This window comes from Cantharellus anzutake, assembly GCF_015039405.1.
Source record: "Cantharellus anzutake strain C23 chromosome Unknown EI90scaffold_4, whole genome shotgun sequence".
Classification (NCBI taxonomy): domain Eukaryota; kingdom Fungi; phylum Basidiomycota; class Agaricomycetes; order Cantharellales; family Hydnaceae; genus Cantharellus; species Cantharellus anzutake.
The window spans coordinates 1,524,565-1,550,478 of record NW_024066954.1 but is presented as its reverse complement, the minus strand read 5'-3'; the positions used below and the strand labels follow the sequence as shown (position 1 = coordinate 1,550,478).

Here is a 25,914-nt window from a genome sequence, read left to right as displayed (position 1 = left end):
AGCTGCCTCCGATATACTGCTCGCTGACTTTTAAGCCGTAAGTAATCCGACGGCCCAAATAATTACTTAATAGACAATCCCAAACCCCTAATCCGGTATCCACCTGTCAGATTGGGCCAATGAATTACTTTGCAAGCTCCATGTGCCAGGCAATCTGCCCAATTAATATTTATCTGATTTGTCACACCGTTCGCCAGTGCAGTTATTGCACTGTAACTGTAAGTCCCTCGAGGAGTGATCACAGCCACCAGTAATAAACCCTTCATGTCGGCAAATCGTTCATGGACTGACAATGCGAGCGTGCTACAGTAACGTATGTGGTACTGCCAGATCGATGGGTCCGAAACAGTGAACTTCTGGCTCTTCGCTGCTCGGCCTGCACGCCTTCATGCCTCTACGTATAGTATGATGTTCCAACGGTGCAGGACCTCATCATCAATTCCCATCTCGAGCTGAATCTGAACGATGTTAACCTTTTAGGTGGATTGGCAGACCCTGATTCGTGGGACACTAAGCCCGATCACGAAGTACAAACTCAATAGAGTCATCGCCGACGGAGTCTGCTGATTTGGCTTCCTGTCTTCCACTCGCGTGGTCCGTACGCCCACAAGGGAACTGGTACATATAAATCAGCGCTAGATTCGCGGCGTATCATCTCGTCAGCTTCCCCTACTCCGTTCCATCCCACTACTAGGAGATTTTACGCTCCTCCCTTGACCACACTGATAAAATGAACGTGAGCTAGAATTCCGTCACTAGCAACTTGGCTCCACTGCTTACTGGTCTTATATAGATTCCCACACCTTTCGCTCGACGATTCCCCTTTGATGTACTCTGTGGGATCATATCTCAACTCGAGAGCGGCGATAGATTAGCTTTCAGCCTGGTCAATCACAGTTGCAACCGCGAGGCCAGCAAGTACATCTGGCGGACGGTGAACATTGGCACCAAGTTGAAGAATCATTCTATTCGTGGCCTAGCTGCTGCTGCGGATGTGATTCTTAGCGATCGTCCCAGGGCACACTTCGTTCGTGAGCTCAATATCCATCATTTAGAAAATTTAATTTCGCTTTCAAACGGACCAAATGATCGAACCGCCTCTATCGAAAAATTTATCCGAGCACTTCATTTTACTCCCAACCTTACCCGTCTCAGTTTCACTGGATGGAGCTTTGGACGTCAGTTCGCCTGTTCACTGGCCTTGGCCCTCTCTGCGGAAATATTTCCCTTCCAACTGGAACATTTCTCTACGAACATCTCAGTGTGTGACGGTTTGGAAGGCTTCCTGGTCAAGCAGTGGAGTATTCGTTCGTTTCATCAAATATACGACCCTCAAACGAACGCGCGACCTCCTTGCATTCCGGGCGGTATCTTGCCAAACCTGGAATCCGTTTGTGACAGTAGGGTTTCCGCTATCATCGATGTCGTCAAAGGGCGTCAAGTCCAAAGCATTTCTACGTCCACCAGGAGGGAAGAAGACGTTGATAGTCTTCTTCGTGGGCTGACTTCTTCTACGAGTCGCTCATCCCTCAAGACTCTCCGTCTAAGTGCGGATGAGATCGACGTGATAACTGATCTTCTCTTCCGGATCCCTTCCGATCTTCCTAACCTTGAATGTATTGGTTTCGATTTCCAGAACGCTTCCATATCCTCGACGGACTGGGATCCCTTCATGTTCGATTCCATTTTCGAGTTCGAAAGGCTCCGAGAGTTTCGGTGGTCTGGCGATTCGATCCCAGAGGCTCTTTGGAATCCTGTCAATTGCTCTAATGCGGCACTGAGACGAGTGGAGCTGGTGTTGATGGGAAGCGGTGGGGAGAGCGTGGTTCACGTGCTTACACGGTCGGATGAGAATTCACGATGGAGATTGAGAGAGTCGAAAGCAACGGGAGTACAAGGATCACCGAGAAACCATTCTTGTGCGTTGCTGTGGAGCTGCGCAACGAAGAGACTCACCAACACTTCAACCCCTTCCCTATAGGATATCAATAGATTTCCCTTCAGCGTTGGGCGAAGGTGCATATGTTTCTTGTTTATTACGATAAGGACACTTCCGTCATTTTTGAGTCACGGACGATTCTGCAGTTTCGCTCCCCAACTTCGTTTCTCCCTCATGGAGCGTTTGTTGACCCATTTCCTACTCTCGTACCTGGTTTGTTTCATTTTATTGTTCTTTTCTCCGGCTCAATGCAATGTGTGTATAGTACACCCGATATAACCAGTGGAGGCCAGCTGGACCGCCAGTCTTTTTCGCTTTCATACCATTTTTCATTTGGGTGAATGTGTATAGTGCATCGAACAATTCTGATTTCAATATTGTGCAGAGGGGATGGTCATATCATTCAAGAAGAGTAGGCGCCGCCTGAAGCAGCAGAACCCGCCGCTCATCTCGCCCCGTCTTTTCTGTATTTTCAACTGGGTGGGCAAACTTCAGCTGGGTTGATGGTGCGCCTTGCTCAGCCAGGGGTCGGGCCCTATAGGGTGCCCATTCCGCGTCGCCAAGCCTACCCAAGGGGTGGTTTTTACCAAAGGGCCTCCATATTGATCTGGGGGCCCTTGCCGCCGCTACCACCACCATACACCAGGGGCCCCATGGCCAGCCGTTGGAATGTGTTTACTGAGAACTCCTGAAATGTTTGCCTCACACTCCAGGTCGCCGATGTCATCCAGAGTAAGATCAATGTTTGGAATGGCAACTTTGGATCGTGCGAGAAAGAGTCATGTTAGGTTGTGAAGCGGAGGGTCAGGAAAGTCGATGTGTCCACTGTCATGAGCAAGTTACTGGACAGAGATGTGCATGAGTCGAATTTACCAAAGTGACCGTATTGACGGCATTAATAATTTAATTGTTCTCCATCGTCTGCACACTTGTGATACGCGGAGATTAAGTTTGGGGTCCTTTGCTGCCAATGAGGTCATGCTCCACTTGTTCAATGCCAAGAAAAGATATTACCGGAAGGGCCGCCATGGTTCAGGGTGCGCCCTGACAGCTTACGTCATGCACGCGTCATGCGTTGCTGAAGAGAAAAAATGCAAACACAGATCGTATGCATCGTACGGAGTCCTCGCTTGCGAGGAAATCGAAACCGAAAAGTTCTGGCGGTGCAAGGCACAGTAGGGTATCTAGGCCTTGCTTTTTCATCATGGTCCCTCACGATTTCCAAAGGCGACCTCTCGGTTGATAGAGACATTGCAAAGAGTGAGGCTCAAGACGCAGCGCCGACAATAAATACATACGACCTCAGCGTACATGGATGTGCAAGTTGGTGATTGAGGTGCGTGCGTGTTTGCTCACGTGGTGGCGTCGGACGGACTCGTCTTCGGGGGTAGCTTCCCCTCGCCTTTGTCGCGCGCGGGCTTGTGCTTTGGCTTGGAGACCTCGTCCATGACGGTTGAACGATTGAGGATTCTCCGTCCATGGCCTCGGTCTTCTCAACAATTTGCGCGAGTTGGGACATGGAAGAAGCGCTCGCTTGCGCTGTGCGCTGGTCGGAGTGCATCGAAGATGCCTCGGACTCATCGACCAACTTAGTCTGCCGCGTAGTGAAATTTTCTCCCTTCGGGGCCTTGTCGCACAGGTCCAGGTGAATAGACTTGCGCGTCTGGACTGGCTTCAAAAGGCTCTTCACGCGTTAGTCAAATTCCTAAGGTTTATGGCTCGCTCCTTCCTGTATTCTTCAACTTCCACCCTGAATGTTCCTCGGGCTGAGGGAACATCGAATGCCTTGCTGAAGGCGTGACATTCGATGTCAATACTTTCTGGAAATACACGCCGGTTTCGTTCGTGAACGTTGTAAAATGGAATGAAGGGGCTGGCGGAGTCAAGGTTGGGCATGCGAGTACAAAGATGGAGGTAGAAATCGGGGACCTTGGGTTACGGAGAAAACGAATCCAATCAGGGTCGAAGAATTTGCAGGACCCGCTACGGAGTGAATACGCTATTTTAGGATTCCCCTGGAACCGCGTCGGGAACGTCACCAGGCTCACCAAACCGCTCATGTTCACTTCTCCAACGTATCGATCGCACCGTTAATATGGATTGTCCGCAACGACATCCAACTCTCCATATGTTCTGCGAGCGACCTCTGTTACGGTTCTCGGGGGTCGCGTTGATCCGTGAACCGAAGTTGCTGCCAAGACCGCGATGTCTGTCATTGACGTTAATATGCGCAGGATGGTGCGTGTCAGCTCGACGGTGATAACGGCTGTTGTGTTCCTATCGACTTTGACACCAGCCTCCAGGGAAGGCCTGTCCAAGTCCCGCGTGCGACGAACACAGTTATTCCGGGTGCGAAATAGCGGTATTATATTTATGTAAACAAGGATCTGGCTTCGTGAGGTGAGGACGCCAGCCTCCACACAAGGAACTCATAAACCCGAGGTACCAACAGTGCGGTCGATTAGCAGGCAGCTTCTGGAAGAACGTTTGTCGGAGGCGGCAGATGGCGCTGAGTAATATGAAGGTGAGGTGCAGGGGAAAACTGATACTATGTGTTCCAGTCGACTCCACCAAAGGAAGGATCGCACTATGAATGAAATATTCACGAGAATGAGTCTGCTTTCATAATCGTCATCGCCACCACTGCAGGGGTGTGACTTGAAGCGAGGTTTATGCGTGCTTTGCGATCTTTTCTCAATCGTGTTTTGATAACACGATCAATGAGTTCGCGGACATATGAGGTACAAGAGGGTCGACTCCGTGTTTCCAGCACATCAGCTCATCGCCTTCCCTATCAAGGGAGCTGTCGAGAAGCTGAATACTCTCCAGAGCAATGCAGCAACACTGCAGGCTATACGGGCATCTGGCGCCCCTACAAAAGCCGAATATGCTATCCCCGAGATGATAGGATTTCTGCGTCGCATTGGGTACACCGTATGCATTTTGTTATGTGTTGGTTTCAATTCAATCAAATTTTCTTTGCCGACGTGTTGCAGCCCGAAGACTTGAATAGACTCAATGTCATACATGTCACTGGAACAAAAGGAAAAGGATCTACTTGCGCCTTCGTTGATTCCTTATTGAGACATTCTGACCCTTCTTGGAAAGTTGGTATGTGGTCGTACACCTTTAAAAGTGACCGTATGATCTATCGATTGACATTTTAGGATTGTACACATCTCCCCATCTCATTGCTGTCAGAGAGCGTATAAGAATCAACGGCGAGCCCATATCAGAAGAGCTATTCGCTCGATACTTTTTTGACGTATGGGACAGGCTCGAGAACACAACGATCGTACGTCGCCCAGCCAACACTCGCAGTTCGGACAAGAGTTTTAATTGCCTAAGAGATTAGCAGGAAACACAGGAATTTAGAACCCCTAAGCCTATGTATTTTAAATTTTTAACCCTTGTCGCTTTCCATGTATTTATGGAGCTAAAAGTAAGCCTATCCTCCGCTTCCCAATCTTCTACTTCTGAGATTCGGAAGGTCGATGCCACAATTCTAGAAGTTGGCGTGGGCGGTACGTACGATAGCACAAACATTGTGCCGAAGCCGGTTGCCACTGGCGTCTCGGCTTTGGGCATCGACCATGTGTTCATGCTTGGGAATACACTGCGTGAGATTGGGTGGCAAAAGGGGGGCATTTATAAAGTGAGTTTCTAGAGTCTTCGTTTCCCATCTGACCAATGTTGCAGGAGGGAGTTCCGGCCTTCACCGTGGAGCAACCTGCGGAAGGATTAACGTCCCTCGAACAGCAGGCTAGGGACAGGAATGCGTCTTCATTCACCGTGTTATCAACAATACCCCAATTATCTGAACTGAAGTTAGGTATGAATTTACCAAATTTTGGATCAATCATTTTGTCGACACCCGTCCTCAGGTTTGCAGGGCCAACATCAGATTCAGAACGCCACTCTCGCCATCCACCTAGCACATCACTTCCTGGGTGTTAAACGTCCGAATCTGGCACCTGCACTCCCTGCACCATTGTCACATCTTTTCATAACCGCGCTGGAGAAAACACGTTGGCCAGGGAGATGTCAAGCGGTAGTCGACCCATCTCGCCCAGGGAAGGAAGATGGAAGCGGTTCGACGACCTGGTTCTTGGACGGCGCACATACGGTCGAAAGTTTGAAGTCGTCAGCCGAATGGTACTTCTCGCCAGGGGTTGGTTTGAGCGGAACTGATAAAAGGCAAATTGAGTAAACTCATTGATGTTTCACATCTTCTGATATTTTCTGTAGTCATACTGGGCCGACGCGAATCTTAATCTTCAACTGCACCAGTGGGAGGTCGGGGAAAACATTTTTGGGGACTTTGCTCAGCACTGCCGATGTCCTGCTCAAAACTCATGAGGGTTTTGCCCAAAACATCGCCGCGAAGGCAGGGTTGTTCGATCATGTCATCTTTTGCACCAACATCACGTACACGGATGGGAACTTCAAAGGCGGTGCGTTTCGTTCTGGCTTAGTAACACGGGTCCGTTTCTGAGTTGAATGAACAGATCTCAGGAGTGTAGCCATGACTGATGCCGAACGTGACAAGCTGACGCCTCAGAGAGAACTCGAGGCAGCATGGAGATCACTTGTCCCTTCCTTCCCCGAGGAAAATGTGCATGTCTTACCGACTGTGGGGCATGCCGTCCAAGTCGTAAGAGACGTCGAAGAGGCAGACCCTTCCGCCAGTCTCCACGTCGTCGTCGCAGGTAGTCTTCATTTGGTTGGGGGTGTGATTGAGGCAGCTGACCTCGCCTCAGTGGCATTGGCCACAAGCCACGTTTGAGTGATTTCTTGTGTGCTCTCTCGTCTTGATATAATTCCATATAGATCATCTCGATATTTTAGTGTTATACACATGGCATGAAATAATGAGTGGATAATTTAGAAACGCTCGGATCCATGTCAAAGAAACTAGTGATGCTTCCGTCTCCGTCCAGCCGTGTTTGGTGGTCCAGATTGCTGAAATTGTATGCACTATGTGTTAAACTTAGCAAGACAAGGAAGTTGTTTTTGAAGTCACATACTTGTGAGTCAAGAAAGGAAAGAAGGCGTCGTCGGAGGCCCTTTGGATTTAAGTTTTGGGCGAGGGCAAGGTTGTAAAAGACTTCAAAATTGATGGGCTAAAATATTGATGTGAAGAAAGAATCAGTGCACGTGAAAGAAGGGATCCTCTGAATCAGAGCAAACCTCGTAACGCAAGACTCGTAGGTGCAGTTTTTTATCATCCAAAATCATACGTTCAAGAAGATTGTCTACAGCAGCGTCGTCATGTAAAGGGACTGAAGAGCTCGTTACTACCGTTTTGGCACGGTATTTATTAGACTTCGCCCTTGAGGGTTTGGCTGAGCGACGAGCAGTGACTTTTGCTGAGTTCACTTGTAGGGTGTTTGTGGACGAGGCTGATGACGTGGACGCTGCATCGTCATCCAGTAGCGGAGTGAATGGATCATTGCCGTGCCACTCTAGGCAGGCGTCCTGGCCCCAATTGTCTTCGCTCCATTGGTGGAGATCATCCAACGCTGGGTCGGGTGTGAGTTGATGTTTGGACTCGGCGGGACTCTTCACTTCAAGGTGAGGTGGGGGTGTATCATCATCGGTGATGACAACGGGAGAATGACTGGTTCTGCTTGGGGTCCCCTTTGTGACAGGGCTGCTTTCAGTCGATGAGAGCGATATGAATGTGACGTGGTGTGGGGAATGTTTAGAGTTGGGGGAGGATGTGGGAAGAGCCTTGGATATCGCATTTATGGATTTTCCTTTCGTGACAGTGAAGAAAGATGCCTACGAGCACTCGTTAGCCTAGCTTGAAGGGATGGGATGTACAAGCCGGCTCACGATATTGTGAGTGGGGGAGGGGGTTTCTGTGAGACCCAAGGAGAGTGGATGAGGCGAATCGTTGCGCGTATAACAAATAATTTCGACAGACTCGGACTCGGTTCCGGTGGATAAAGAAGTACGAGCCTGGCGACAACACGAAGGAGGGAGCTTCTGCGTGGCAGAAAGATTTGCATCCCCAGACGTTGAGGTGGAGTTGTCTTCCACCATCGTCAAGGAAGAATTCGGGGGTGGCGAAGGTAGCATTTGGACTGATAACCAAGCAGGACTGCTTGATGTCGCCGCCTCAGCTAATTTGGGGCCAGACGTAGATGGGAACTCTCCGAGAGCGCTGGGGGCGAGTGCTTGAGTGGGCGGGAAATCTGATGATATAGCGTGAGCAGACAAGAATTCCTCTGCTCGTTTCCTTATCCCGTCTTTGGCACGCGCCAGATTTTTGATAGATGAGAGAGCTTCACCAGAACACCTCGTCCTTCTCCTCTGCGCCTCCCTTGCACTGACGCAATCACTCAACAGGGTACCTGCATGGAGAATCGGCGAATGTTGTGGTTCTGCTTCAGGAACCTTCGGAACTGGCACACCCTCAAGTGTCTGTCTTATTAGGGCTTCGATAGTGTCCCGGGCGATTTCGTAAGATTTGACGCATTTTCCAATGTGCTCTTTTTTCTTGTTGACGGTCTTTTGTCGCGTCCATCTAATGCCACAGCTGAAACAGAGATGAAGTTTACGCCAGTCATCATCACTTATATCCAGCAAGGGTAAAGCTGTGCCATTTTTCCTAGCAGTTGGCTTCTTTGGGCCCGCTGGCATTTGTTTACCAGGCGGAGGGTTGGTACGAGCAGTCACCTTTGTGCTTATTTCCCTGAGAAATGGCGAGGCTTTATTTGTAGAGCGCGTAGTCCCGCTACGAGAGGGAATTCTTCGCAACGCGAACTCTTCAAAACTGATTGTGCGGACTTGTTCGGGGGACGTATATGGGGAAATACTCTGCATGAGTTGATTTGTGCTTGGTGATGGCGGTGTTGGGGCACACGAGATATCTGTATGAAAAGGCTCAATGGAGACTGCAGGGATGGGCGGCTCTTTGGCTGTTCGTCTGATTCAGGATATATTGTACGGGGGTGCCGGCGGGGTTGCTCACTAGCTTGTTGGGCTACATGCTGAGAGGCATTTCGATCATCCGTAGCCACACAATTGTAGAGCTGCGATGCTGTAGCTTTCGCTTTCGCTCGTTCTTCCTTGCGTCTCCGTCGAGCTTGGGCGCGTTCAGGCTCAGAATCTGCGAACATTGACTGAACACAACAACAATTTCAGGCAACATAAGGACTCACCGGATACTACATCCTCACGCGTCACTAGGCCTCCAGATGAACGAGATGGGCTTGCAGTATTTGATGTCGCTGACATTCGTAGGTGAATTGTGCATGAACGAACCCGAAACAGCATCCAAAATTCGGAAGCAAATTACCAAAGCCGGTTCCGACATTTGCGTTTGCTCCACCAATAATCGTCAAAGTTTAGCTGGCCAAGTTTCTCTATTTGCCTTGTCATTTCTGCTTGGAAATAAGCTCTTCTCGGGAAATACATTAGAAATCCTTGAATTCTCTAAGGATCGCCGCGCCATCGTCAGCTTGATGAACGTATTCGAAGCGCTTCGTGATGCTGTCTCTCAGGACCCGTCAAGGGCGGCATCCTCCCTGGGGCGCTTGCAGGAGATTCAGAAGACGCCATCCGCACTGGCTAAAATGATTCAAATTTCTTCAGACAAGACTGTTCCGCTGGACATTCGACGCATGGCAATAATTCAATTCAAGAATCATGGAACTCCCAATTGGAGGTCCAAAATGTGGGTTGTGCGGTAGCTGATTGGGGATGTTCGATGACGTGTAAAATTTCTTTAGTTTGTTCACTCCAGAAGATCGGATAGCTGTGCGGCAAACCTGTGCAACGTTCCTTGAGGAAAACGATGACACGGTACACAATATTGAAATTAGTTGTTAATTACCCTTATCTCATCCACCACATAGGTCGCTCAGTGCAGTGCTGTGATCATTTCTAAATTATACAGAATCGACGGTCTCACAGCATGGTGTGGTGCTATTCTGGTCAATAGTTTTTTGCTCAATGCTCACAGGTCACTTCCAGGCCGCAATTACTTCCCGGGCTCATCTCCGTGATACAGGGGGGTGTCAAGTCTCGCTTCTCGACACATGCACCGAATCCCACAATTTCTTTATCAATCAAACGCACGGTAGCGGTATTGAACCAGGTTTTGAAGGAACTTGCGTCGTTGAAAATTCCGGGAGGCGTGCAGTTCATGGGACAGGTCAGAGAAACATGACCAATGTGGAATTTATCTAATAATGGCACAGGTAGTTACGGAAATCCATCCACTCCTAAAATCCATATATGGCCAGTACGCGACGCAGTTATCTACGGCTATCTCGCCCACTTCTATCAATGAGCCCCAAGTTGCAGCTGATGTCGAGGTCGCACATTACACCTACAAATGTTTGTCCAAAGTTATCCTCTGGGCTTGGAACCGTTCCGGCGCGAAGGATGTGGACAAACAAGAAGTTTGTGACTTCAATCGAGGCAATGGCTTGTCGCTGACTCTACTGCAGATAGATTCCTTTTTTTCCAGCTCTGCTCCTCAGCTGCGGGTAGTTTTTAATTTGCGAGTCAATTTAGTTCTTGCTCTTCGCAGTCGACCTTCAGCACATCCTGATGCCGTTGGTTTGAAATCAATTCAATATCTGACGAAACATCTGAAGGCTTTTGGTAAATTGTTCCGGAAAATGCAACAATCCGCTGTACCCCGCTTCCTTGCCTTACCTGAGTGTGCGCCACTCATTATGTATTACTGGAACAAAGTTATAGAAGCCAACTCTCTGGATCCGTCCGCAATTGGAGGTAATCTAAAGCTATCTGAGTTTTTGCAATGACTAACCTCGTTGTCCCAGAATCCCCTGATTCAGTCTACCCTGCACCCGTCCTGCTTCAAGGAATGGTGCTCCTCAAAGACGCGTTGGGTCAATGGTCTCCCAGTCATCAGAGTAAGCATAATTCACATACAATTGGGAGACTGATATGCTCACATGTGCGCAAGATTTGCTGTCAAAGGAATGGGTTGAGGAGGCGGTCGGGCTGATACTGTTGCGCTTCCTACCCCTCAAAGTGCCGGATCTCGAGAAGTGGCAAGGCGACTCGGAAGAGTGGATCAATGACGAAGACCGAGACACCGAGGCATGGGAGTTCGATATCAGAGTATGTGAACGTTGTTTCCTGTGTGATATTCATATCTATTCATTTATTTCCACCCGGCAGCCTTGTGCAGAACGAATCATTATGACGATGACGAATCGTATGCCTGAATATGTGATCCCTATTCTTCTCAAGGAATTAGAAAGGGCTTACGGTGCGTATGCTCTTGACATGGCTAGATCGTTGCACTTATCTCAATGTAACTTAGGTGCCCAGAATCCCGAAGACCTTCAAGCGATCCTAAGGAGAGAGGCGCTGTACTGCGCCATGGGACGTTGCCTCACCTGGAAAGAGTCATCTTTCAATTTGGGCCAATGGATCAATGGTCCCTTCTCTGCTAATGTTTCCCAAACCAGTCCGAGGTTAGTCATATGGTTCTCACAACTTTTGTACATTTCTGACCTCTGCTTACTTAAAAGCTATCGTATCCTCAAGCGCCGTATTGCTTGGGTGCTTGGCGAGTTCGGTCATGCAGGAACTGTTCCGCCTTTTCATATGCAGAAGTTTTGGGAGATGGTGACGTACCTTCTGCGTGATCGCTCAGAGAGTTCTGATGCCGCAGTCAGGCTCACCGCGTGTCAGGCTATTCGTTCGAGTGTAGATGTATGTAAAGCCTGTATCATCCCAAGCCCACAAGTTAACACATTACGCAGTCCCTCAATTTCGATGCCGCCACGTTTTCCCTTCATTTACCACAAGTTATATCCGGCTTGATGGCGCTTTTGCCAGAAATGGACACCATAGAGAGCAAAACCCGAATTGCAACGAGCTTAAATAATGTCATAGAAACAAATGGAGCTCAGGTGCAGTCGTTCTCATGTCTCTCGGCTGTGACTCAACGCCCAGTGCTAGATTGAACCTTTTATCAACATCATCACGGATCCGATCCCAGGACTTTGTACGTTCACTCGACGCTCATTTCGATCGTTTCGAGTCCCTTTACTGTTCAGCAGGGCTTAACTCCGAACAGAATGCGCTCTTCCAGGCCGCTTTGTTGGACCTCGCGAAACAGCTGGTACAAGTTAGTGACCTAGTTATTAATGTACACGAGCCGTGGAACATTGCTGTTTTGGCAGGCATCGAAGAATTCTGTCCCGCTTCTACATATTGTCATTCCATTGATCCAAGAAAGCATGATGGCGGAGGTATTCTTAAGCATCTATCCTTATTCAACTAGATACTGATGCCCGCCCAAGAATCGTTTACGTCTGGATGAAGACGGGTTAGCACTGTGGCTGACGTCGCTGCGCCATGCATCTTCGGTTCTTCCGACCGCCCCAAATTCCCCTTCCTTCATTGACCTTCTACCAGGAGCGGTTCAACTGCTAGGCGAGAACTTGGACCTCTTGGGTTCTATCCTGTCGATCATTGAAAGCTATTTATTACTGGACGCCGCTAGCGTACTCAAAGTAATACCCACTCTCACTGTCGCGCAGCCGTTGGCTGATGGAAACATAGTCCTCAGCGGCAGAGTTACACAGCGCATACTTACAAAGTGTGAAGTCGGCAAATGGTGTGAATGTCAAGGACGTCATCGATATCATCAATATCATGATCCAGGTGGCTCCATCAGGCCTCTGGGCTGAGGCGATGCATTCCTCCGGGTTATTCGATTATATGCTGAACTCAGTCGTCAGGGATAAAGTCAGTTGAAAAACCTGATTTGCGGATTCACATACACTCACTATTACCTCAAGGGGAATGACAGGCTCTTAATTGAAGAGTTCCACGTCTTTGCCCGTATAATCATACAAGATGTGACCATATTCCTTCGACTCGTCGACGCAGCTCAAGCAAGGACAAATGGGAACATTGACCTCTTCGACAAGCTTCTTGACCAGTGGTGGCGGAAGGTGTGAGACGCGCTCTCTTGATTAAGCAAATACTGACCACGTCATTCAGTTTGATAGCATGGCTGAACCTCAGCACAGAAAACTGACCGCGATGGCGATGGCTAGATTAGTCGCTACGGGGCGGCCGGCTGCGCTGAAACGGATGTCTGGAGAAACCTTCAACCTGTGGCTCGATGTCCTTGGGGAAATGAAAGAAGCCATCGCAGCCGAAGACGAGAAGTATGACCTTTGTTACCTCCGTCTCCCACAGGCGAAAGCTAACCCATTTTTAGCCACCTACATCTTTATTGGAAACAAAATGGTGGAACCATTCCAGATCGTTTGCTAAAGGACTCCGAGGGCTCTCTCGAAGAGGGAAGGCGAAAGGCGGTATGCGACATATCTCAAGCCTCGCATGCAGCACTTTACTCATGTTCGCGTCCAACAGCTCTATGCGAATGATCCTGTCCAGGCAACGCTTCTCACGGCGTACATAACCGCACAGCTACAGGAAGCTCCACGAAATGCTCCGACAGGACCTGATTCCTTCAATGCGCATCTTGCCAAAGCTGATCCACTAGTGCTTGATCAGCTTAAGAAAGCCCTGATGTGACGATTACAGCGATATTGCATTTTGCTCCAGTCCTCATCACCTTACAGCTGTTGTCCCCTCAAAATTGATATATTTTTAGACATCGAGTTGTGCACTGATGAGGTCAGGGGCGAAATTGATCACTTGATATATGTGATTACCTAACTGATTTATCCGCCGGCCCGGGGCCAACAGACCGTTGGCATTCAGTGGACGACATGAGTCTTCGGGCATCCCTTGCGATGGGCGCTTCAAATGAATAGGACCGGATTGAGCTGAATGAATTTACAGTATGGGGAATGTTCTCTTGAGAGGATCAGCAACATCTTTAAATAAGTACTGAATGCTGCTCCTTCAAATGTTCTCCCTTCCAGCCCCTTAGGCAAGTGATCAGCCTCTCTTTCTCCCAAAAAAGAGGGAAGCGTCTACAAGATGGCGTATCCAACAACCAGATCCAACATCCCCACCTTGACTGTCGAGACAGCAGGTGTTTCCTCTAAAGCCAAGACACCAGAAGAGGTTTATGCATCACGATTCGCAGGACCGTCCAAAAAGGAAGGCCATTTGGATGCGCTGGGTTGGCAGACACCAGTGTCTCATTATTGTTTCAATTCACAGACTCTTGCCTAGATGACAATATCCACGCGGTCACTGATCCATTACTTCAAGCAAACACCTATTACAACGCAAACAGTGGCACGATTGATTTGGCTTTTAAAGCACTTGCAAATGCAGCAGACTCAACAGCCATTGGCCGAGTGGTGGATGACTGGATGGGTGGGTGCTCTCGCCATCCCATCAGTCGATCAGACTAACATCTTGTTCAGGCACTGTGACAAGTTCGTGAACGCAGCACCTTCGTTGAGGGAGGATTGACTTCTTCTCCAGCGGTTGTTACGGGGCTTGAGACACTTGCCGACGCCCAGCCATTTCCATTTGTCAAAGGCTTGTATTTTCTTGGGTACATCATGATTGTCACCTTTTAATTCATTTGCCCTTAGTCGCTGTCTTGCTGTTCAAAGGGGTTGTAACTCTAGAAACTCAGCGGCGAGACAATAGTTCGAAGGCCCGTGCTCTCGTACTGCAGCTCTCCGATATGCTGGCGCCCTTCTCCAACTTCACAATGTCAAAGATCCTGAGCTGAAAACTGAAACGGGAGAAAGCGTCTGTGGCCGCATTCAGTCCTTGATGGGGCAAATCGAACAAGACATCAAGGAAGTCGGTAATTTGGTGGACACTTATCATAAGCATAGCTTGACGTGTGAGTGCGTCCGCTGATCGATGGAAATGATTCCTTACACATCGGCTATTCTTTCAGCTAAATTCTTCTTCAGCGGCAAGTATCAGGGACAGTTCAAAGACGCTGGTGAGAAGCTCGTGGTATGCCCCTCAGACTTTAAATTATTTTTCCACTCTTTCACAATTTCTTTCGAAGCGACGAAAAGGTGGGATGTCCCGGGTCTGGTTTTTGCGGTACAAGCAATTTAGAGCTGGCATCCACACCTTTCAGGGGACATCGTTTTTGCACTGCAAATCCACATTACCGTGGGGGTTGATGAAATCCGGGAGCAAGTGCGCAACAGCAACACATTATTAGTGAAGCTCATCAAAATCGTCGAATATAATTCCTCGGAAGAACAAGAATGGGACCGCTCTGTAAAGAATCTTGGAGGGCGCAACAAGGTGCTTGCAAACGACGAGCTGCTCACGATGTTTGCCCAGGAGATAGAGAACTCTCAGTCCTCTGAATCGACGGCGAAGACGACTCCAAAAGAGAAAGGGGAGAAGGGAAATGATGCGGATAAGGACAAACCAAAGGATCCGAAATCCACAGGAAAGGCAGATGACTCAAAGACAAAATCTGGGAAGGATGCATCGAATGTTCTTTCTCTCCTGGAACGGCGGGAGCTCAGAATGCCCCTGCAAGAGATCATCAATTCCAATTTTGCACTATATGAGGGCAAGCTAGAATCTCAGGTTCAACTTCTCTCCGAGGAAGTCAAGCTGTCCACGCAAAAGATTTTGCAACGCCTTGAAACTGGTGCTCACGAGAAAATATTACATCCTCATATTCAAAGAGTCTGGAAGGATATGGTTCGCCACTTCCTGTATACCTTCGCGATGGGCCACTGATGCGGAAAACCATTACGAAACCGTAGGGGTGGCGTTCGAGCGTAAAGGCGCGACAATTCGTTCTTGCTATGCACGATTTCTATGCCGATCGTTATGCGCATGCCTTTATGCTACGAAGGCGTGGAGGCATGACGAACGGTCCCTCACTTCAAATACCCGTTGATGGTGGTGACCAGTCGCCGACAAGTGCACGGCCCCTCAGTCCCGTTGACTCCGAAGCAGCTCATGCTCAAGTCGATATCTCTGACGCCGATATGACTCCAGAAGAGATTGAAGAGACACTGGCCGATAAGTGGTGTCTCCAGTACCTCAATATTACTCACGCGTACCCGATAATGGAGGCGATCGACGATGACGACTCTGGTTATATCAGGACATCGGAGATCAACGATTTCACCTCTTCAACCCCAATGGGGTGGACCCTTCTCCAGTGGTTCGCATACTGGGGTGGAGGTTGGAAACAGCAATCATCAGTTTACGCCCGATCCATCAATGAAATCATAGATTTGATTAAAGACACGTCCCATGATGTACTGGTGGAAAACAACCAGTCTGCGATCAGTTACGTCAAACAATTGGACTGGTCTTCTACCATCGAAGAAATGACTTATGCTGCGACAATGAACACGCCTGCCACGTCGGACAGTCCATTAGATAATTTAGTTGCACGAAGCATGGAGTATAAAGAGAAGAAGTTGGAGTGGGCCCTTCGACGAGTGTACTACACTGTTGATGCGCCAGAATCACTCAAGCTTATTTCTGGTCCGGGAAGAATTGAGAAGGTATAACGTGTCGATATGTTGTGTAGGGTCCTGTGCTGATTCCCAGTGTTGCTCTAGGACATCTTTGCGATTATCTTTCTTATCTTACGGCATCACTACCTGATCTTTTTGAGAGCGACCAAAGTCTGGATTGATGAGCGGGAGTTCCAGGTTGCAACAAACACTATGGCGAATATCGTAGCGGCTATTACTGATCGCGTGACTATTTTATCAGGCAAGGCACTTGTCCAGTCACTCAGTGGCCTTCTGGCTGAAATAATCTTGTTAGCTTCGTATCGACAGCAAGGGTTGGACGAGCAAATTCAACTCTCGCGATTTCACGGTGGCATCGTAGGTCCCACGTTCGACGTTCGCCGCAATTACTGATCGTTATCCTCTTACAGTACCAGTTTGTGCCGGATTCTCAAAACTCTCAAGACATTGAGCTACTCTGGCTGGACGATGGTGCTTTGTCTGAATTGAAGGAGAAGATACTCAGCAAAGAACAGGACCTGAAACTCAGATATGGAGCATGGTCGTTGAATTTACAATCATACTCGAATCCTCGTGCACCAAATGTGCTTCCGGATGAGGCATCGGACGATTCCCGGATCAAGGTCATATCGAGCCAGGCGGAGGACGTGGACGACGGGGAAGATGATGAGAATGATGATGGTGGGTGATAAAGTTTAAATCAGGTGAAACACATGCTGACAGCAACGTATGCTCTAGGTGACTCTCATGCTCCCGGTCCCGCGAATATCAAGGACGAGGTTAAAGGAATGACAAGCGACAAAATCGTGGCTCAGGCAAACAGTTCTGCATCTGCTCTTCTGAAAATTTCAGATAGTTCTCCGAACTTCGGGAAGCACCTGAAGCACGTCATACATGGTTTAGAGGCCATCGCCAAGTCAGGACCATTCTCATTCATCAAGAGTGCGTGAAATCTCCTGATGACGATTTCCAACTCACGGCATGTTACAAGGTACCGTAAAGGGAGTGAAGCGTGTTTTAGTGTCAGAGTTTAAGAAGGAAAAAGTGAATCCTTGGATTAAGAAGCTGCTTCGCGGCCTGGTTTCCATCATCAGCCCATTATTAGAACTCTATTTTTTGCAAGACACTGGTGAAGCCACGGAGGCAGGAGCGTCGTTCGGGGGACGTTTGTTTGACCTTCTCTATCACATTTCGTTTGACATCCGTAATGCGGAAAAAACCATGGAAGCCCTCAATACTCAAGGTTAGCCTAGTTTTGTTCGCCCTGCCATGGCAGAAGTGCTGACTAAGCATCCAGCAGAGAAGGCAACTGGTGACAACCCCGCCGGCAACCCTTCCCCGCTTTCTGAGTTAACAACTCCGGCAGCTTTGGATGGCGTAATAAACAGGCTGCAAATCCGACGTCGTGACATTGAAGCCTGTCTGGCCTTGCACAACGAGCGGGGCTTTCGACGTCTGCTCGTTGCTCAACAAGTTGTCATTCGTGACATCCAAGAGCAACGCAAAAGATTGTTGCCCCAGTATTTGCGCTGCAGACAAGCAGTCAGGAAATCATTCATCGATCTCACTGCGAAAGGGCTGGTCTTGGGACTGGCTTCTAGAGAACTTAGTGATGCCGAACGGATGGAACTAGTAGCAATCACCCGCGAAGTGCCAGATGTCGATCTTGAATATTGGAATTCATTATCCAAATTGCAAAGACGTAGGACAAATGCGCATGTGTAAGTTATTGTCCTGAATGTCGCAACCCTCTTCACGTTCCTCTTCCTGAAACAGAACTATCCGATGCGATGGATGCTCAACCTGCCCCCTCGTTGGGCATCGCTATACCTGCTTGACGTGTTACGGTAGATCTGATCTTTCACTTTGGGTTCTAACCCATTCAACGTTCCATTTGACCCCCAGATTTTGACCTTTGTGCCGACTGCGAACGTAAAGTTCACTCGCCCGAGCCTGGCACGGCGCCCATGGAGATACAAAATCATTTGCCTTCTCATCCCTTGATGAAGATTTGTCGGCAGGTGTGGATCGTTTTGGATCGCGACCGGGACAGGCTCCGGAAAACGTTCGGTCGTCTTGAACTTGACGAAGATAATATAAGTGATGATGATAGCGACGAGGACGAAGATGAGGATACATCCGGTGGGACAGTCCGTTTGTGAGCATAAGCATCCCAAGTAACCTGATTTTCACCAGAATTTGCGGATGGGTCTGAGGATGTAAGCGACTATGAGGAAGCCAACGAAAATCCTCCCGAGGAGGGAGGAAATAGTGACGACGAGGCTGCTGAAGTTGACGACGACAAAGCTGGCGAGGACGCGGAACCGCCAAGGGCCGATCTCACCACAGACGAGGCAGCAGGTAATGAGGGTATGTATCTTCATCCGGAGCACTCGGCAGCGAAACTGAATGGATTCAAACAGGTGAGATTGATGCCAAATCGGATGACGACGCGCAGGAGCCCGCAGCGACTCACACATTCCAGTGTCATCGTTGCCAAGAAACCAAGACTGGCACTCGCTTTGTGACGAGTGGTTACTACGAGCAGCCTGATGGAGACTACGGAGGTTCCGTAAATTTTAAACTCACTGGGGGCGTCGTATCTGACTAAGATATCATTTCATTTCAGCCTTCCAGTTTTGTCCGTCTTGCGAGGAAACCATCATCAAATCATACGATGGCAAAGCCCTTCCCATTGTTTATGCATTTCTCCTAAAAGTCACACTTCCCGAAGTCCACCACGGCAGTGGCGATAATGCGACTGTGGCCACTGAAGAGGAGCCAGACAACCAAGCAGAAAATCAGGAGGACGAGGTTACTCGGAAACTTCGAAGTTTAGACGAACGACTTGGTGCGCTAGAAGGGAAACTCGATCATATTTTGTCAATTCTTGCCGCAACGCATGTTGGCACCACAAGCCTTGACCAAACCCAAGCATCTCAGCCCCAGGATGACCAGGCATGATGGAGATAGGGTTTCGGGACGCCCGGAAAGGCGCCCTCGGACCTTTCAGCATGTAGTCTTGTCACGCAGATAATTGTACTTCGGCTTGGTGTTACACATTCTGCTACGTTTATGTGGCTCTGAACCGAACCGAACCGAACTACGGCACCCCTAGCTAGCACAGCCATGGGTGGGTGAGGGTGGCAACCTGCGATTGCCGACCCCCATTCAGGGGCTTGGGATTTTTTAGGGGATAGCACATGATAACACAGCTTGTGCATTATTGCGGTGCAGAATAGTACACAGGATAATTTTGCTCTAAACGCAGTGACTGCTGGGCAGGTGACACAACCACATGTGTTCCCATCAAACGGAACAATCCCCGCTGATGCAGTCAGTCCCCCTTGCGATGGGCGCTTCAAATGAATAGAACCGGATTGTGTTGAATGAATCCATGGGGGATGTTCTCTTGAGAGGATCGGCAACATCTTTAAGTACTGGATGCTGCTCCTTCAAATGTTCTCCCTTCCAGCCCCCCTCCCAAAAAAGAGGGAAGCGTCTACAAGATGGCGTACCCAACAACCAGATCCAACACCTCCACCTTGACTGCCGAGACAGCAGGTGTTTCCTCCAACGCCAGGACACCAGAAGAGGTTTATGCATCACGATTCGCAGGACCGTCCAAAAAGGAAGGCCATTTAGATGCGCTGGGTTGGCAGATACCATTGTCTCAGTATTGTTTCAATTCACAGACTCTTGCCTAGATGACAATATCCACGCGGTCACTGATCCATTACTTCAAGCAAACACCTACTACAACGCAAATAGTAGCACGATTGATTTGGCTTTTAAAGCACTTGCAAATGCAGCAGACTCTACAGCCATTGGCCGAGTGGTGGATGACTGGATAGGTTGGTGTTCTCGCCATCCCTTCGGCTGACCAGACTAACATCTTATTCAGGCACTGTGACAAGTTCGTGAACGCAGCACCTTCGTTGAGGGAGGATTGACATCTTCTCCAGCGGTTGTTACGGGGCTTGAGACACTTGCCGACGCCCAGCCATTTCCATTTGTCAAAGGCTCGTATTTTCTTGGGTACACTATGATTGTCACCTTTGATTCATTTGCCCTTAGTCGCTGTCTTGCTGTTCAAAGGGGTTGTAACTCTAGAAACTCAGCGGCGAGACAATAGTTCGAAGGCCCGTGCTCTCGTACTGCAGCTCTCCGATATGCTTGGCGCCCTTCTCCAACTTCACAATGTCAAAGATCCTGAGCTGAAAACTGAAACGGGAGAAAGCGTCTGTGGCCGCATTCAGTCCTTGATGGGGCAAATCGAACAAGACATCAAGGAAGTCGGTAATTTGGTGGACACTTATCATAAGCACAGCTTGACGTGTGAGTGCGTCTGCTGATAGATGGAAGTGATTCCTTACGTATCGGCTATTCTTCCAGCTAAATTCTTCTTCAGCGGCAAGTATCAGGGACAGTTCAAAGACGCCGGTGAGAAGCTCGTGGTATGCCCCTCAGACTTTAAATTATTTCCACTCTGTCACAAATTCTTTCGAAGCAACGAAAAGGTGCGACGTCCCGGGTCAGATTTTTGCGGTACAAGCAATTTAGAGCTGGCATTCACACCCTTCAGGGGACATCGTTTTTGCACTACAAATTCACATTACCGTGGGGGTTGATGAAATCCGAGAGCAAGTGCGCAACAGCAATACATTATTAGTGAAGCTCGTCAAAATCGTCGAATATAATTCCTCGGAAGAACAAGAATGGGACCGCTCCTTAAAGAATCTCGGAGGGCGCAACAAGGTGCTTGCAAACGATGAGTTGCTCACGACGTTTGCCCAGGAGATAGAGGACTCCCAGTCTTCTGAATCGACGGCGAAGACGACTCCAAAAGAGAAAGGGGAGAAGGGAAATGATGCGGATAAGGACAAACCAACGGATCCGAAATCCACAGGAAAGGCAGATGACCCAAAGACAAAATCTGGGAAGGATGCATCGAATGTTCTTTCTCTCCTGGAACGGCGGGAGCTCAGAATGCCCCTGCAAGAGATCATCGATTCCAATTTCGCTCTATATGAGGGCAAGCTAGAATCTCAGGTTCAACTTCTCTCCAAGGAAGTCAAACTGTCCACGCAAAAGATTTTGCAGCGCCTTGAAACTGGTGCTCATGAGAAAATATTAGATCCTCATATTCAAAGAGTCTGGAAGGATATGGTTCGCCACTTCCTGTATATCTCCGCGATGGGCCACTGATGCAGAAAACCATTACGAAACCGTAGGCGTGGCGTTCGAGCGTGAAGGCGCGACAATTCGTGTTGGCGATGCACGATTTCTACACCGATCGTTATGCGCATGCCTTTATGCTGCGAAGGCGTGGAGGCATGGCGAACGGTCCCTCATTTCAAATACCTGTTGACGGTGGTGACCAGTCGCCGACAAGTGCACGGCCCCTCAGTCCCGTTGACTCCGAAGCAGCTCATGTTCAAGTCGATATCTCTGACGCCGGTATGACCCCAGCAGAAATTGAAGAGACACTGGCCGATAAGTGGTGTCTCCAGTACCTCAATATTACTCACGCGTACCCGATAATGGAAGCGATCGACGATGACGACTCTGGTTATATCAGGACATCGGAGATCAACGATTTCACCTCTTCAACCCCAAAGGGGTGGACCCTTCTCCAGTGGTTCGCATACTGGGGTGGAGGTTGGAAACAACAATCCTCAGTTTACGCCCGATCCATCAACGAAATCATAGACTTGATTAAAGACGCGTCCCATGATGTACTGGTTGAAAACAACCAGTCTGCGATCAGTTACGTCAAGCAATTGGACTGGTCTTCTGCTATCGAAAAAATGACTTATGCTGCAACAATGAACACTCCTGCTACATCGGATAGTCCATTAGATAATTTAGTTGCACGAAGCATGGTGTATAAAGAGAAGAAGTTGGAGCGTGCCCTTCGACGAGTGTACTACACTGTTGATGCGCCGGAATCACTCAGACTTATTTCTGGTCCGGGAAGAATTGAGAAGGTATAACGTGTCGGTATGTTGTGTAGAGCCCTGTGCTGATTCCCAGTGTTGCTCTAGGACATCTTTGTGATCATCTTCCTTATCTTACAGCACCACTACCTGATCTTCTTGAGAGCGACCAAAGTCTGGATTGATGAGCGGGAGTTCCAGGTCGCAACAAACACTATGCTGAATATTGTAGAGGCTGTCACTGATCGCGTGGCTAATTTATCAGGTAAGGCACTTGTCTAGCCATTCAGTGGTCTTCTGATATAATTTCGTTAGCTTCGTATCGACAGCAAGGGTTAGACGAGCACATTCAACTCTCGCGATTTCACGGTGGCATCGTAGGTCCCACGCTCAACGTTTGCCGCAATTACTGATTGTTATCCTCTTACAGTACCAGTTTGTGCCGGACTCTCGGGACTCTCAGGACATTGAGCTCTTCTGGTTGGACGATGGTGCTTTGTCTGAATTGAAGGAGAAGACACTCAGCAAAGAGCAGGACCTGAAACTCAGATACGGAGGATGGTCGTTGAATTTACAATCGTACTCGAATCCTCGTGCACCAAATGTGCTTCCGGATGAGGCATCGGACGATTCCCGGATCAAGGTCATATCGAGCCAGGCAGAGGACGTGGACGGCGGGGATGATGATGAGAGTGATGATGGTGGGTGATAAAGTTTAAATTAGGTGGAACACATGCTGACAGCAAGGTGTGCTCTAGGTGACTCTCATGCTCCCAATATCAACGACGAGGCTAAAGGAATGGCAAGCGACAAAATCGTGGCTCGGGCAAACAGTTCTGTATCTGCTCTTCCGAAAATTTCAGATAGTTCTCCGAACTTCGGAAAGCACATGAAGCACGTCATATATGGTTTAGAAGCCATCGCCAAGTTGGAACCATTCTCATTCATCAAGAGTATGTGAAATCTCCTGATCTTTTCTATGACTATTTCCAATTCACGGCATGTTACAAGGTACGGTAAAGGGAGTGAAGAGTGTTTTAGTGTCAGAATTTAAAAAGGAAAAAGTGAATCCTTGGATCAAGAAGCTCCTTCGTGGCCTGGTTTCCATTATCAGCCCATTATTAGAACTCTATTTTTTGCAAGACACAAGTGAAGCCACAGGTGAAGCCACAGAGACAGGGGCGTCGTTCGGGGGACGTTTGTTTGATCTTCTCTATCACATCTCGTTTGACATCCGTGATGCGGAAAAAACCATCGAAGCCCTCAATACTCAGGGTTAGCCTAGTTTTGTTTGCCCTGCCATGGCAGAAGTGCTAAACATCCAGCAGAGAAGGCAACTGGTGACAACCCCGCCGGCAACCCTTCCCCGCTTCCTAAGTTAACAACTCCGGCAGCTTTGGATACCGTAATAAACAAGCTGCAAATCCGACGTCGTGACATTGAAGCCTGCCTAGCCTTGCACAACGAGCGGGGCTTTCGACGTCTGCTCGTTGCTCAACAAGTTGTCATTCGTGACATCCAAGAGCAACGCAAAAGATTGTTGCCCGAGTATTTGCGCCATAGACAAGCGGTCAGGAGATCATTCATCGATCTCACTGCGAAAGGGCTGGTCTTGGGACTGGCTTCTAGAGAACTTAGTGATGCCGAACGGACTGAACTAGCAGCAATCACCCGCGAAGTGCCAGATGTCGATCTTGAATATTGGAATTCATTGTCCAGATTGCAAAGACGTAGGACAAATGTGCATGTGTAAGTTATTGCCCTGAATGTCGCAACTCTCTTCACGTTCCTCTTCGTGGAACAGAACTATCCGATGCGATGGATGCGGAACCTGCCCTCTCGTTGGACATCGCTATACCTGCTTGACGTGTTACGGTAGATCTTATTTTCACTTTGAGTTCTAACCCATTCAACGTTCCATTTGACCCTCAGACTTTGACCTTTGCGTCGACTGCGAACGTAAAGTCCACTCACCCGAGCCTGGCACGACGCCCATGGAGATACAAAATCATTTGCCTTCTCATCCCTTGATGAAGATTTGTCGGCAGGTGTGGGCCGTTTTGGATCAGGACCGGGACAGGTTCCGGAGAACGTTGGGTCGTCTTGAACTTGACGAAGATGATATAAGTAATGATGATAACGACGAGGACGAAGATGAGGATACATCCGGTGGGACAGTCCGTTTGTGAGCGTAAACATGCCAAGTAACCCTGATTTTCACCAGGATTTGCGGATGGGTCTGAGGAAGTAAGCGACTATGAGGAAGAGAACGAGAATCCTCCCGAGGAGGGAGGAAATAGTGACGACGAGGCTGCTGAAGATGACAACGACAAAGCTGGCGAGGACGCAGAACCACCAAGGGCCGATCTCACCACAGACAAGGCAGTAGGCAATGAGGGTATGTATCTTCATCCGGAGCACTCGGCATGTGAAACTGAATGGATTCAAACAGGTGAAACTGATCCCAAATCGGATGACGACGCGCAGGAGCCCGCAGCGACTCACACATTCCAGTGTCATCGTTGCCAAGAAACCAAGACTGGCACTCGCTTTGTGACGAGTGGTTACTACGAGCAGCCTGATGGAGACTACGGAGGTTCCGTAAATTTTAAACCCACTTGGGGCGTCGTATTTGACTAAGATATCATTTCATTTCAGCCTTCCAGTTTTGTCCGTCTTGCGAGGAAACCATCATTAAATCATACGATGGCAAAGCCCTACCCATTGTTTATGCATTTCTCCTAAAAGTCACACTTCCCGAAGGCCACCACGGCAGTGGCGATAATGCGACTGTGGCCACTGAAGAGGAGCCAGACAACCAAGCAGAAAATCAGGAGGACGAGGTTACTCGGAAACTTCAAAGTTTAGACGAACGACTTGGTGCGCTGGAAGGGAAACTCGATCATATTTTGTCAATTCTTGCCGCAACGCATGTTGGCACCACAAGCCTTGACCAAACCCAAGCATCTCAGCCCCAGGATGACCAAGCATGATGGAGATAGGGTTTCGGGACGCCCGGAAAGGCGCCCTCGGACCTTTCAGCATGTAGTCTAGTCACGTATTCGGCTTGGTCTTACACATTCTGTTATGCTTGTGTCGAACCGTGGGATACCCTCATTCCTACTTGGAGTGAAGTAGTCCTACCAGCCTGTTGGGGAGCTCACCACCACGATCACCAACATAAATCGATTTTTCGTTTGTGCCCGCTGGTGCTGCTTTCTTACGTGCTGAAGGGCAGAGGGTGATGAGAGTATACTTGAATATTAGATCGGATGCGCCAGAAGCTTCTAGATTTGTGCGTGAACTTGCTCGTTATTTACTGACGGTGGCCGAAGTAAACGAGAGTTGTGTCCAAGAATTGATTCGAATTTGATGATCATGCAAAGACACCAAGAACGTGTCCTAGGACGAAACTTTGGATGATCAGAACTCACAAGATGTGACGTGTCAGCCGAGTTCGAGGCTATGTATGTACGATGAGCCTCAAGTTATTCTTCATCCGCTTGAGCATCATGGGTACCGGGTGTAAGGAGAGCCATGTTGTTCAGGAAGTTGAACACATGTCCACGATATTGACTCTTGTGCTGGGAGAACATCGATGATGCACAGACGCAGATGCAAT

General features: G+C 48.8%; 8 protein-coding genes across 8 annotated transcripts; 6 read left to right on the top strand and 2 right to left on the bottom strand.

The window, feature by feature from the left end:
- The first annotated feature begins 242 nt into the window (after window positions 1–242).
- Window positions 243–2,311, top strand: EI90DRAFT_3034489 (uncharacterized protein). Its single transcript, XM_039058539.1, is given in 5 exon segments — window positions 243–285; window positions 323–448; window positions 464–736; window positions 794–2,152; window positions 2,205–2,311. The coding sequence occupies 2 exon segments, from the start codon at window positions 731–733 to the stop codon at window positions 1,979–1,981; spliced, it is 1,194 nt and encodes a 397-aa protein (XP_038922504.1). The 5' UTR covers window positions 243–285; window positions 323–448; window positions 464–730; the 3' UTR covers window positions 1,982–2,152; window positions 2,205–2,311.
- Window positions 2,312–4,659: 2,348 nt separating this feature from the next.
- On the top strand, window positions 4,660–6,725 carry EI90DRAFT_3143773 (FolC bifunctional protein; the record flags this gene model as incomplete). Its single annotated transcript, XM_039065052.1, has 10 exons — window positions 4,660–4,680; window positions 4,739–4,873; window positions 4,936–5,050; window positions 5,107–5,234; window positions 5,298–5,381; window positions 5,430–5,594; window positions 5,639–5,771; window positions 5,824–6,145; window positions 6,188–6,393; window positions 6,448–6,725. 10 exons carry the CDS (start codon window positions 4,660–4,662, stop codon window positions 6,723–6,725), a joined length of 1,587 nt encoding a protein of 528 aa, XP_038922503.1.
- A 42-nt stretch (window positions 6,726–6,767) lies between these two features.
- On the bottom strand, window positions 6,768–8,124 carry EI90DRAFT_3034481 (uncharacterized protein). Its single transcript, XM_039058538.1, has 5 exons — window positions 7,778–8,124; window positions 7,589–7,723; window positions 7,130–7,511; window positions 6,967–7,062; window positions 6,768–6,916 (listed from the first exon to the last, which is right to left on the bottom strand). Exons 2-5 carry the CDS (start codon window positions 7,684–7,686, stop codon window positions 6,854–6,856), a joined length of 639 nt encoding a protein of 212 aa, XP_038922502.1. The 5' UTR covers window positions 7,687–7,723; window positions 7,778–8,124; the 3' UTR covers window positions 6,768–6,853.
- On the bottom strand, window positions 7,317–9,222 carry EI90DRAFT_1755072 (uncharacterized protein). Its single transcript, XM_039052137.1, has 3 exons — window positions 9,109–9,222; window positions 8,919–9,056; window positions 7,317–8,865 (listed from the first exon to the last, which is right to left on the bottom strand). The coding sequence occupies exons 1-3, from the start codon at window positions 9,182–9,184 to the stop codon at window positions 7,742–7,744; spliced, it is 1,338 nt and encodes a 445-aa protein (XP_038922501.1). The 5' UTR covers window positions 9,185–9,222; the 3' UTR covers window positions 7,317–7,741.
- A 189-nt stretch (window positions 9,223–9,411) lies between these two features.
- Window positions 9,412–13,486, top strand: EI90DRAFT_3116675 (ran binding protein 11; the record flags this gene model as incomplete). Its single annotated transcript, XM_039062912.1, has 21 exons — window positions 9,412–9,623; window positions 9,679–9,751; window positions 9,805–9,866; window positions 9,923–10,103; window positions 10,150–10,353; window positions 10,402–10,690; window positions 10,741–10,833; window positions 10,887–11,044; window positions 11,105–11,195; window positions 11,250–11,403; window positions 11,461–11,644; window positions 11,695–11,844; window positions 11,894–11,939; window positions 11,995–12,062; window positions 12,118–12,186; window positions 12,238–12,450; window positions 12,500–12,685; window positions 12,739–12,894; window positions 12,944–13,113; window positions 13,167–13,263; window positions 13,322–13,486. The coding sequence occupies 21 exons, from the start codon at window positions 9,412–9,414 to the stop codon at window positions 13,484–13,486; spliced, it is 3,021 nt and encodes a 1,006-aa protein (XP_038922500.1).
- Window positions 13,487–15,010: 1,524 nt separating this feature from the next.
- EI90DRAFT_1754640 (uncharacterized protein) lies at window positions 15,011–18,620 on the top strand. The gene is made up of 10 exons (XM_039052134.1): window positions 15,011–15,559; window positions 15,625–16,380; window positions 16,438–16,594; window positions 16,649–16,710; window positions 16,764–17,034; window positions 17,092–17,295; window positions 17,345–17,596; window positions 17,654–18,074; window positions 18,130–18,200; window positions 18,259–18,620. The coding sequence occupies exons 1-10, from the start codon at window positions 15,176–15,178 to the stop codon at window positions 18,513–18,515; spliced, it is 2,835 nt and encodes a 944-aa protein (XP_038922499.1). The 5' UTR covers window positions 15,011–15,175; the 3' UTR covers window positions 18,516–18,620.
- On the top strand, window positions 18,621–19,590 carry EI90DRAFT_1754585 (uncharacterized protein). Its single transcript, XM_039052133.1, has 3 exons — window positions 18,621–18,776; window positions 18,839–18,920; window positions 18,983–19,590. The coding sequence occupies exons 1-3, from the start codon at window positions 18,726–18,728 to the stop codon at window positions 19,315–19,317; spliced, it is 468 nt and encodes a 155-aa protein (XP_038922498.1). The 5' UTR covers window positions 18,621–18,725; the 3' UTR covers window positions 19,318–19,590.
- A 272-nt stretch (window positions 19,591–19,862) lies between these two features.
- EI90DRAFT_3116673 (uncharacterized protein) lies at window positions 19,863–25,285 on the top strand (the record flags this gene model as incomplete). The annotated part of the gene is made up of 19 exons (XM_039062911.1): window positions 19,863–20,007; window positions 20,061–20,207; window positions 20,258–20,269; window positions 20,431–20,648; window positions 20,712–20,810; window positions 20,864–20,873; window positions 20,939–21,522; window positions 21,588–22,343; window positions 22,401–22,557; window positions 22,608–22,669; window positions 22,723–22,993; window positions 23,051–23,245; window positions 23,304–23,567; window positions 23,621–24,041; window positions 24,097–24,167; window positions 24,225–24,461; window positions 24,517–24,690; window positions 24,745–24,893; window positions 24,959–25,285. 19 exons carry the CDS (start codon window positions 19,863–19,865, stop codon window positions 25,283–25,285), a joined length of 4,299 nt encoding a protein of 1,432 aa, XP_038922497.1.
- Between the last annotated feature and the right edge of the window lie 629 nt (window positions 25,286–25,914).